This window comes from Haematobia irritans, chromosome 5 (assembly GCF_050003625.1).
Source record: "Haematobia irritans isolate KBUSLIRL chromosome 5, ASM5000362v1, whole genome shotgun sequence".
NCBI classification, from domain to species: domain Eukaryota; kingdom Metazoa; phylum Arthropoda; class Insecta; order Diptera; family Muscidae; genus Haematobia; species Haematobia irritans.
Window position 1 is genome coordinate 160264831 of NC_134401.1, and position 12030 is coordinate 160276860.

Genomic DNA, 12030 nt, shown 5'->3' on the forward strand with positions numbered 1-12030 from the left:
TAAAGACTATCTAGGTTAGGTATAGTATAGACAGGCCGTTATTTAAGGCTCACTAAGACTATTAAATCCATTGTGATTTGTTGAACTTCTCTCTTATTAATTAGTTCGGCCCAATACTATGACCTTTATACCTCTTTTTTATAGCCGAGTCCGCTGAAAAACTTTCGGCGGGCATGCTAACCATTGCCACATTATCTGATTCATTATCGCAAAATACTCAAATAAAGCTAATATCATTCGATTACCACAATCGTCGCCTGGACTTGGTGAAAGAAAAATTGGAAAGACATGTATTCAAATGGCATCAGTAGCTTGGGATTATATTACCGGCTCGAGGGTTTTTTCGAATGACTCTAACTCTCGATCCCATCTTACAACTATAGGTACGTATGGCACATTCCTTCAAAAGTTTGTGTACGTCGATTCTCTAATTGATCCATAGTTCGATTTTTTGATCCACGATTTACGATTCTCTGTGAATCTCGCTGTCTTCGCTGTTACAAAGTGAATATGTGAGACGAATTGAGAACTATGTGAGTATGGTTTGTGTTACCCAAGATTTTTCTCAAAATTCGGGACAAGTTGTTGTTTAAACTGAAAACAATTCTTATTGGCGCCCAATGTGGGGCAATCTTCGATGATTTCTCAAAATTTGAGATAAGTTGTTCTTTAAACCTAAAAAAAAATCTTATTGGCGCCCAACGTGGGGCAATAATCGCTTGCCTCGCTATTTTACAGACAGATATTCAAATGGCATCAGTAGCTTTACCTCTAAAAAATGGGGGTTATATTACCGGTTCGAGGGCCTTTCCGATTGGCTCTAACTCTCGACCTCTACTTACCACTATCCAGCAAAAAAAGAGTACCCAAAAAAATGGTGAAAATGTTCGTTTTTGATCCGGAAGTGGTGCAAAATTGGCGCAGAAGCGATGCATTTAATATGGGCTTGTCATAGGACGGATGTTCACCATTTCAACAGCGGTTGCATCGAGTTTGTAACACTTCTTAAGCTTTGATCCAAATTCAAATTTTGGATGTGAATTAAGAATAAGAAATTTTGTGATATTTTGCTCAATAAATAATTTTTCTAATTTTTATGGATTTTAACGCCTTTCAATAACCTTCAAAAATTCGCAATTTTTCTAAAATTACCCATTAGAAATATTAAAAAGTGAGTTATAAAGAACTGAATTAAAAGAGCTACCTGTGTTGTTGTAAAACTAAAGAACATCATTGGAGGACATTTTTGGAAATGCTTTTAAAGTTGTGTCTTTAGAACAAGTTCCAATTTTTTTCTGGGTTGATGTTTCAACAGAAAACAATTCTTATTGGCGCCCAACGATGATTTCTCAAAATTTGGGACAAGTTGTTGATTAAACAAAAAACAAATTATTGGCGCCCAACGTGGGGCAACCTTCGATAATTTCCCAAAACTTAAGACAAGTTTTTTTTTAACCCATTACCGCCCTCTGTCCCCATATGAGGACACCTGTTTGTAGTCAAACAACTATGAACTACCCGTTATTTTTGTAATTTTAAATACACGTATGACAGCTTTATACTGCATCAGATCTATAAACAAATACACTTGGTCGCATTTGATAAACATGTGTCATATTCAATGCGTTATATTTGTGTTATTATTCGTATAACATTCTTAAAATACTTTCAATAGTTCTATATGTACCAAGTGATGTAAAATATATAATTTTTCGCATATAATATATCGATTGAGTGCAGATTAGGATAGGTTAGGTTAGGTGTCAGCCCGATGTATCAGGCTCACTTAGACTATTCAGTCCATTGTAATACCACATTGGTGAACTTCTCACGGAGTGCTGCCCGATTCCATGTTAAGCTCATTGACAAGGGACCTCCGTTTTATAGCCGAGTCTGAAAGGCGTTCCACATTGCAGTGAAACCATTTAGAGAAGTTTTGAAACCCTCAGAAATGTCACCAGCATTACTGAGGTGGGTTAGGTTAGGTGGCAGCCCGATGTATCAGGCTCACTTAGACTATTGTGATACCACATTGGTGAACTTCTCTCTTATCACTGAGTGCTGCCCGATTCTATGTTAAGCTCAATGACAAGGGACCTCCTTTTTATAGCCGAGTCCGAACGGCGTTCCACGTTACAGTGAAACCACTTAGAGAAGCTTTGTAAGCCTCAGAAATGTCACCAGCATTACTGAGGTAGGATAATCCACCGCTGAAAAACTTTTGGTGTTCGGTCGAAGCAGGAATCGAACCCACGACCTTGTGTATGCAAGGCGGGCATGCTAACCATTGCACCACGGCGGAACCTACTGAGGTGGGATAATCCACCGTTGAAAAACTTTTTGGTGTTCGGTCGAAGCAGGAATCGAACCCACGACCTTGTGTATGCAAGGCGGCCATGCTAACCATTGCACCACGGTGGCTCCCTTGTGTGTAGATAAAACTATTAAGTTTAAAATTGTACTACCAGTTAATGGAGATTTTTGGAGAATTTCATACTTAATCAGCCCAATGTCCCCACATCGACACACCCTTTTTCTAAAAAGTTTCAGTTTTTTATTTAAATATTTTTATTTAGTCGTTACTGAGTTAATAAAAACGCATAAAATTAATTTTTGTTCTGCAGCTTCATTTTGGGCGTTAATGGGTTAAACAGAAAAAATCTTATTGGCGCCCAACGTGGGGCAATGTTCGCATGCCTTGGTATTTTTCAGACAGGTATTCAAATCAGCGTACGAAAACTAACAAAACAAAATGTTTCCAATTGTTTCGTTTCGTACAATCCACATCCAAACCATATCCAAAACGAAACGAAAACCCAAGATAATGGCACTGGCCTTTCGTTTTGTACTGTTTTTGTTCGTGAGTGGAAACCAAACCTAAACTGAAAAGTACTGCGGTGCTTAGTAAAATATAGGAAACAAAACAGTACACATTGAATGCAAACATTTAGCAAACGTTTCATTAAGTCGTTACAAGAAGAAAAAACTTGAATGTTATTTATTTTTGTCTTGCATTATTTATTCAATTTATTTTTGGAACAATAACACCTGTTATGTTGGTAAATAAGATTTTTTTTTACATTTTTATCAATTAATTGATCCAATTATTTTTTTAATTGAAACGTCTTCATTCACAGAAATGATAATATCAATTAAAAAATTAATTGATACTATTAATTTGCGTGATTGATTTTTGTTTCAATTAAAAAAATTGTTGAAACAAATTTTTAATTGAATATTTTTAAAAACTCAATTAAGATTTTAATTGGAAAAATTTTCGTGAAATTTTTTTCTATGTAGTGAATATTACACAAATCATACTAAACAATATGATTTCTCAAAATTAAATAAACAGAAAAAATTCATATTGGCGCCCAACATGGGGCAAGCTCTTATAAATCCTAGCAAAAAATGGAGCACAATTTCAGCAGGATTGTAAGGGAGAGAGGCAGTACCAACTGCTTACAAAACAACCGAATCAGCGCTGATTTTTGTGGACGATGTCCCGATTTAGAGCAGCTTCTACATAGCGCTGATATAATTGCTCATTTTAATAGAAATACTGCTCAGAAGTGATATAAAGTCTTGAGTATAGATAGCATTGTTGGCGTGAAGGAAAACAGCGCTACCTTTCATGCATCTATACTGCATGAATTGGTTGCAATAACGTAAACGAATGATATATAAATTTGTTTAATTACTCGTTTACGTGCGTTTACTACCTACTTTATTGTATACCAAAAAGCGCAACTAATCTCTTACTGCTGAAGTATTTTTTGCTGGGAATACTTCATACTTCCGTGCAATCTAAATTTTGTCCAATACTTAATTTTACAAAATGTTTAACGAACAAAATCAACATAAGCTATTGTAATGGAACACTATAAATTTTTAGCCTTCAAGTGAATCTCAATATTCACACTTGGAAATCGGTACATATTGTTGATCTATGATATCAATGAAAACACCTATTCTAGATATCCTACAACAAAACACTTCACTATCACCTTTATATTTAAAGAAGTTGTTTGTTCCGTTTTGGTCATTTGGTTCATGTACATCACCATTTTTGGATAAGGAATGACTAAATAAATAGCTGAGGAATAACATATATGCAAATATATATTACCATCGATATCGTAAACCTTAAAGAGAAAACGTATTTTATCATCAGCCGATTGTCCTGAGAATTGTTGAATAGCATCTATGAATTCTTGCAATGATATTGAACCTGAGTTATCCTTGTCAAAGATTTGGAAAACACGTTCCGTAAAGAAAGGCTGAAAACACACACAAACAGAGAACGGGATAATCAATGGTTAGTAAAATTAATGGAATTCCTTTGGTGTGGCATTAGCTATGGATGACGACATCTCTAGCTAGTGACCAACTCACTTAACATGACTTACATTCTTGGAGATAACAATTTTCTTAAATTCCTCTCGTCGTATTTCGCGTTCATTTCCCACAGTATTGCGAAAGAGTTGCTCTAAACGGGCCAAAGAGCTTTTATCAAAGCCAGTGCGTGGTCTAAAAGCGGAAGAGTAATATAAAATAAAGACGAAAAACGAAATCCCAAGGAATACAATAAATAATTTATGCAACAGCTATACAATAATGCCAATAGTTTTTTTTTCCGATTTGAAGTTATATGTGATGTTCAACAAATTGCATTGACCAAGCATCCTAGTCATGGCAAGAACTACAAATGGAGATGAAAGACCGACCACCATTACAACTTGTTGCCGTAAAGGTTTAGTAATAAATTAAAGATTAATTAAAAGATTACTACACACAAAGAAGTCAGAACCTCCAAGAGTATTTGATTAATAGCTGCTTTTCCATGTAGCTGTCAGTTTCGTGAGAGCTTTTTTTATATTTCTTTCTAAACGTTTAGGAATGTTTTCTTTATTTCTGCCATAGATTCTATGATGAGACAGGGGTTTAAAGGTATGATATTGATAAAAAAAATACAATTATTTTTTGAAGACGATTCTAGCTATAAGGTAAATGAAAATAATTGTAATCAAGTTATTTATTATTTATTGGCACCCAACTTGGGGCAAACTTTAAGTATTAATAAATAATTCGAAAAGAGCTATTTTATTTTCCTTAATAACGCGAAAACATTGGATCTAGCGATGGATCTATAGTATATATACCTGGATCCAGGGGTGTTCATGAGATAAGGTCACGATTGATACAATTGGTAGAATTCTACCAAAAATGATAATTTTTTTTTACTGTTTGGTAGATTGGAAGATTCTTGATGTTTTGGTAGATTTTGTAAATTATTGCTCTCCAATTAAGAGGTTCTGTAGAAATAAAATTTTGACAAAATTTTCTATAGAAATAAAATGTTGAGAAAATTTTCTATAGAAATAAAATTTTGACAAAATTTTCAATAGAAATAAAATTTTGACAAAAGTTTTTATAGAAATAAAATTCTGACAAAATTTTCTAAAGAAATAAAATTTTAACAAAATTTTCAATAGAAATAAAATTTTGACAAAAGTTTTTATAAAAATAAAATTCTGACAAAATTTTCTATAGAAATAAAATTTTGACAACATTTTCTATAGAAATAAAATTTTGACAAAATTTTCAACAGAAATAAAATTTTGACAAAATTTTTTATAGAAAAAAATTTTGACAAAATTTTCTATAGAAATAAAATTTTGATAAAATTTTCTATAGAAATAAAATTTTGGCAAAATTTTCTATGGAAATAAAAATTTGATAAAATTTTCTTTTGAAATAAAAGTTTGATAAAAATTTCTTTGGAAATAAAATTTTGATAAAATTTTCTATAGAAATAAAATTTTGAGAACATTTTTTATAGAAATAAAATTTTGAGAACATTTTCTATAGAAATAAAATTTTGAGAACATTTTCTATAGAAATAAAATTTTGACAAAATTTTCTATATAAATAAAATTTTGACAAAATTTTCTGTATAAATAAAATTTTGACAAAATTTTCTATACAAATGAAATTTGAATTGACAAAATTTTCTTTACAAATAAAATTTTGACAAAGTTTTCGATAGAAATAAATTTTTTAAAAAATTTTCTTTACAAATAAAATTTTGACAAAATTTTCTATAGAAATAAAATTTTGACAAAATTTTCTATAGAAATAAAATGTTGAGAAAATTTTCTATAGAAATAAAATTTTGACAAAATTTTCAATAGAAATAAAATTTTGACAAAAGTTTTTATAGAAATAAAATTCTGACAAAATTTTCTAAAGAAATAAAATTTTGACAAAATTTTCAATAGAAATAAAATTTTGACAAAAGTTTTTATAAAAATAAAATTCTGACAAAATTTTCTATAGAAATACAATTTTGACAACATTTTCTATAGAAATAAAATGTTGACAAAATTTTCTATAGAAATAAAATGTTGATAAAATTTTCTATAGAAATGAAATTTTGACAAAATTTTCTATAGAAATAAAATTTTGATACAATTTTCTATAGAAATAAAATTTTGACAAAGGTTATGTTAGGTTAGGTTAGGTGGCAGCCCGATGTATCAGGCTCACTTAGACTATTCAGTCCTTTGTGATACCACATTGGTGAACATCTCTCTTATCACTGAGTGCTGCCCGATTCCATGTTAAGCTCAATGACAAGGGACCTCCTTTTTATAGCCCAGTCCGAACGGCGTCCCACATTGCAGTGAAACCACTTAGAGGTTTGAAACCCTCAGTAATGTCACTAGCATTACTGAGGTGGGATAAACCACCGCTGAAAACTTTTTGGTGTTCGGTCGAAGCAGGAATCGAACCCACGACCTTGTGTATGCAAGGCGGGCATGCTAACCATTGCACCACGGTGGCTCCCAATTTTGACAACATTTTCTATAGAAATAAAATTTTGACAAAATTTTCAACAGAAATAAAATTTTGACAAAATTTTTTATAGAAAAAAATTTTGACAAAATTTTCTATAGAAATAAAATTTTGATAAAATTTTCTATAGAAATAAAATTTTGGCAAAATTTTCTATGGAAATAAAAATTTGATAAAATTTTCTTTTGAAATAAAAGTTTGATAAAAATTTCTTTGGAAATAAAATTTTGATAAAATTTTCTATAGAAATAAAATTTTGAGAACATTTTTTATAGAAATAAAATTTTGAGAACATTTTCTATAGAAATAAAATTTTGAGAACATTTTCTATAGAAATAAAATTTTGACAAAATTTTCTATATAAATAAAATTTTGACAAAATTTTCTGTATAAATAAAATTTTGACAAAATTTTCTATACAAATGAAATTTGAATTGACAAAATTTTTTTTACAAATAAAATTTTGACAAAGTTTTCGATAGAAATAAATTTTTTAAAAAATTTTCTTTACAAATAAAATTTTGACAAAATTTTCTATAGAAATAAAATTTTGACAAAATTTTCTATAGAAATAAAATGTTGAGAAAATTTTCTATAGAAATAAAATTTTGACAAAATTTTCAATAGAAATAAAATTTTGACAAAAGTTTTTATAGAAATAAAATTCTGACAAAATTTTCTAAAGAAATAAAATTTTGACAAAATTTTCAATAGAAATAAAATTTTGACAAAAGTTTTTATAAAAATAAAATTCTGACAAAATTTTCTATAGAAATACAATTTTGACAACATTTTCTATAGAAATAAAATGTTGACAAAATTTTCTATAGAAATAAAATGTTGATAAAATTTTCTATAGAAATGAAATTTTGACAAAATTTTCTATAGAAATAAAATTTTGATACAATTTTCTATAGAAATAAAATTTTGACAAAGGTTATGTTAGGTTAGGTTAGGTGGCAGCCCGATGTATCAGGCTCACTTAGACTATTCAGTCCTTTGTGATACCACATTGGTGAACATCTCTCTTATCACTGAGTGCTGCCCGATTCCATGTTAAGCTCAATGACAAGGGACCTCCTTTTTATAGCCCAGTCCGAACGGCGTCCCACATTGCAGTGAAACCACTTAGAGGTTTGAAACCCTCAGTAATGTCACTAGCATTACTGAGGTGGGATAAACCACCGCTGAAAACTTTTTGGTGTTCGGTCGAAGCAGGAATCGAACCCACGACCTTGTGTATGCAAGGCGGGCATGCTAACCATTGCACCACGGTGGCTCCCAATTTTGACAACATTTTCTATAGAAATAAAATTTTGACAAAATTTTCAACAGAAATAAAATTTTGACAAAATTTTTTATAGAAAAAAATTTTGACAAAATTTTCTATAGAAATAAAATTTTGATAAAATTTTCTATAGAAATAAAATTTTGGCAAAATTTTCTATGGAAATAAAAATTTGATAAAATTTTCTTTTGAAATAAAAGTTTGATAAAAATTTCTTTGGAAATAAAATTTTGATAAAATTTTCTATAGAAATAAAATTTTGAGAACATTTTTTATAGAAATAAAATTTTGAGAACATTTTCTATAGAAATAAAATTTTGAGAACATTTTCTATAGAAATAAAATTTTGACAAAATTTTCTATATAAATAAAATTTTGACAAAATTTTCTGTATAAATAAAATTTTGACAAAATTTTCTATACAAATGAAATTTGAATTGACAAAATTTTCTTTACAAATAAAATTTTGACAAAGTTTTCGATAGAAATAAATTTTTTAAAAAATTTTCTTTACAAATAAAATTTTGACAAAATTTTCTATAGAAATAAAATTTTGACAAAATTTTCTATAGAAATAAAATGTTGAGAAAATTTTCTATAGAAATAAAATTTTGACAAAATTTTCAATAGAAATAAAATTTTGACAAAAGTTTTTATAGAAATAAAATTCTGACAAAATTTTCTAAAGAAATAAAATTTTGACAAAATTTTCAATAGAAATAAAATTTTGACAAAAGTTTTTATAAAAATAAAATTCTGACAAAATTTTCTATAGAAATACAATTTTGACAACATTTTCTATAGAAATAAAATGTTGACAAAATTTTCTATAGAAATAAAATGTTGATAAAATTTTCTATAGAAATGAAATTTTGACAAAATTTTCTATAGAAATAAAATTTTGATACAATTTTCTATAGAAATAAAATTTTGACAAAGGTTATGTTAGGTTAGGTTAGGTGGCAGCCCGATGTATCAGGCTCACTTAGACTATTCAGTCCTTTGTGATACCACATTGGTGAACATCTCTCTTATCACTGAGTGCTGCCCGATTCCATGTTAAGCTCAATGACAAGGGACCTCCTTTTTATAGCCCAGTCCGAACGGCGTCCCACATTGCAGTGAAACCACTTAGAGGTTTGAAACCCTCAGTAATGTCACTAGCATTACTGAGGTGGGATAAACCACCGCTGAAAACTTTTTGGTGTTCGGTCGAAGCAGGAATCGAACCCACGACCTTGTGTATGCAAGGCGGGCATGCTAACCATTGCACCACGGTGGCTCCCAATTTTGACAAAAGTTTTTGTAGAAATAAAATGTTGACAAAAGTTTTTATAGAAATAAAATTTTGACAAAATTTTCTATAGAAATAAAATTTTGACAAAATTTTCTATAGAAATAAAATTTTGACAAAATTTTCTATAGAAATAAAATTTTGACAAAATTTTCTATAGAAATAAAATTTTGGCAAAATTTTCTATAGAAATAAAATTTTGACAAAATTTTCTATTGAAATAAAATTTTGATAAAATTGTCTATAGAAATAAAATTTTGAAAAAATTTTCTATAGAAATAAAATTTTGATAAATTTTTCTATACAAATAAAATTTTGACAATTTTTTCATAGAAATAAAATCTTGACAAAATTTTCTATAGAAATAAAATTTTGAAAAATCTTCTATAGAAATAAAATTTTGACAAAATTTTCTATAGAAATAAAATTTTGACAAAAATTTTCTATAGAAATAAAGTTTTGACAAAATTTTTAAAAATTTTCTAAAACAACATTTCATACCCCCGAGGTGACCCACTTTAGACGAAATAAAATGTTGACAAAATTTTGGCAAAATTTTCAATAGAAATAAAAACAAAAGTTTTTATAGAAATAACATTTTACAAAATTTTCTAAAGAAATAAAATTTTGACAAAATTTTCAACAGAAAAAAAAAAAAGTTTGATAAAAATTTCTTTGGAAATAAAATTTTGATAAAATATTCTATAGAAATAAAATTTTGAGAACATTTTTTATAGAAATAAAATTTTGAGAACATTTTCTATAGAAATAAAATTTTGACAACATTTTCTATAGAAATAAAATTTTGACAAAATTTTCTATATAAATAAAATTTTGACAAAATTTTCTATAGAAATAAAATTTTGACAAAAGGTTTTATAGAAATAAAATTCTGACAAAATTTTCTAAAGAAATAAAATTTTGACAAAATTTTCAATAGAAATAAAATTTTGACAAAAGTTTTTATAAAAATAAAATTCTGACAAAATTTTCTATAGAAATAAAATTTTGACAACATTTTCTATAGAAATAAAATTTTGGTAAAATTTTCTATAGAAATAAAATTTTGATAAAATTTTCTTTGGAAATAAAATTTTCTTTGGAAATAGAATTTTCATAAAATTTTCTACAGAAATAAAATTTTGACAAAATTTTTTATAGAAAAAAATTTTGACAAAATTTTCTATAGAAATAAAATTTTGATAAAATTTTCTATAGAAATAAAATTTTGACAAAATTTTCTATAGAAATAAAATTTTGGCAAAATTTTCTATGGAAATAAAAATTTGATAAAATTTTCTTTTGAAATAAAAGTTTGATAAAATATTCTTTGGAAATAAAAGTTTGATAAAATATTCTTTGGAAATAAAATTTTGATAAAATTTTCTATAGAAATAAAATTTTGACAACATTTTTTATAGAAATAAAATTTTGAGAACATTTTCTATAGAAATAAAATTTTGACAACATTTTCTATAAAAATAAAAATTTGACAAAATTTTCTATATAAATAAAATTTTGACAAAATTTTCTGTATAAATACAATTTTGACAAAATTTTCTATACAAATAAAATTTGAATTGACAAAATTTTCTTTACAAATAAAATTTTGACAAAGTTTTCGATAGAAATAAATTTTTTAAAAAATTTTCTTTACAAATATAATTTTGACAAAATTTTCTATAGAAATAAAATTTTGACAAAATTTTCTATAGAAATAAAATTTTGATAATATTTTCTATAGAAATGAAATTTTGACAAAATTTTCTATAGAAATAAAATTTTGACAAAATTTTCTGTAGAAATAAAATTTTGATAAAATTTTCTGTAGAAATAAAATTTTGACAAAGGTTATGTTAGGTTAGGTTAGGTGGCAGCCCGATGTATCAGGCTCACTTAGACTATTCAGTCCTTTGTGATACCACATTGGTGAACATCTCTCTTATCACTGAGTGCTGCCCGATTCCATGTTAAGCTCAATGACAAGGGACCTCCTTTTTATAGCCCAGTCCGAACGGCGTCCCACATTGCAGTGAAACCACTTAGAGGTTTGAAACCCTCAGTAATGTCACTAGCATTACTGAGGTGGGATAAACCACCGCTGAAAACTTTTTGGTGTTCGGTCGAAGCAGGAATCGAACCCACGACCTTGTGTATGCAAGGCGGGCATGCTAACCATTGCACCACGGTGGCTCCCAATTTTGACAAAAGTTTTTGTAGAAATAAAATGTTGACAAAAGTTTTTATAGAAATAAAATTTTGACAAAATTTTCTATAGAAATAAAATTTTGACAAAATTTTCTATAGAAATAAAATTTTGACAAAATTTTCTATAGAAATAAAATTTTGGCAAAATTTTCTATAGAAATAAAATTTTGACAAAATTTTCTATTGAAATAAAATTTTGATAAAATTGTCTATAGAAATAAAATTTTGAAAAAATTTTCTATAGAAATAAAATTTTGATAAATTTTTCTATACAAATCAAATTTTGACAATTTTTTCATAGAAATAAAATCTTGACAAAATTTTCTATAGATATAAAATTTTGAAAAATCTTCTATAGAAATAAAATTTTGACAAAATTTTC

General features: G+C 27.6%; 1 protein-coding gene across 2 annotated transcripts in view; it reads right to left on the reverse strand.

Moving 5' to 3' along the window:
• Positions 1 to 12030, reverse strand: part of Nox (NADPH oxidase) — a 64790-nt gene that overhangs the window by 13681 nt on the left and 39079 nt on the right. For both annotated transcript variants that reach the window (XM_075313851.1, XM_075313852.1), the window contains exons 6-7: positions 4410 to 4530; positions 4130 to 4280 (exon numbers count right to left, since the gene is read on the reverse strand). In XM_075313851.1, the coding sequence (XP_075169966.1) occupies positions 4130 to 4280; positions 4410 to 4530 (272 nt within the window). The remainder of the gene's footprint in view (positions 1 to 4129; positions 4281 to 4409; positions 4531 to 12030) is intronic.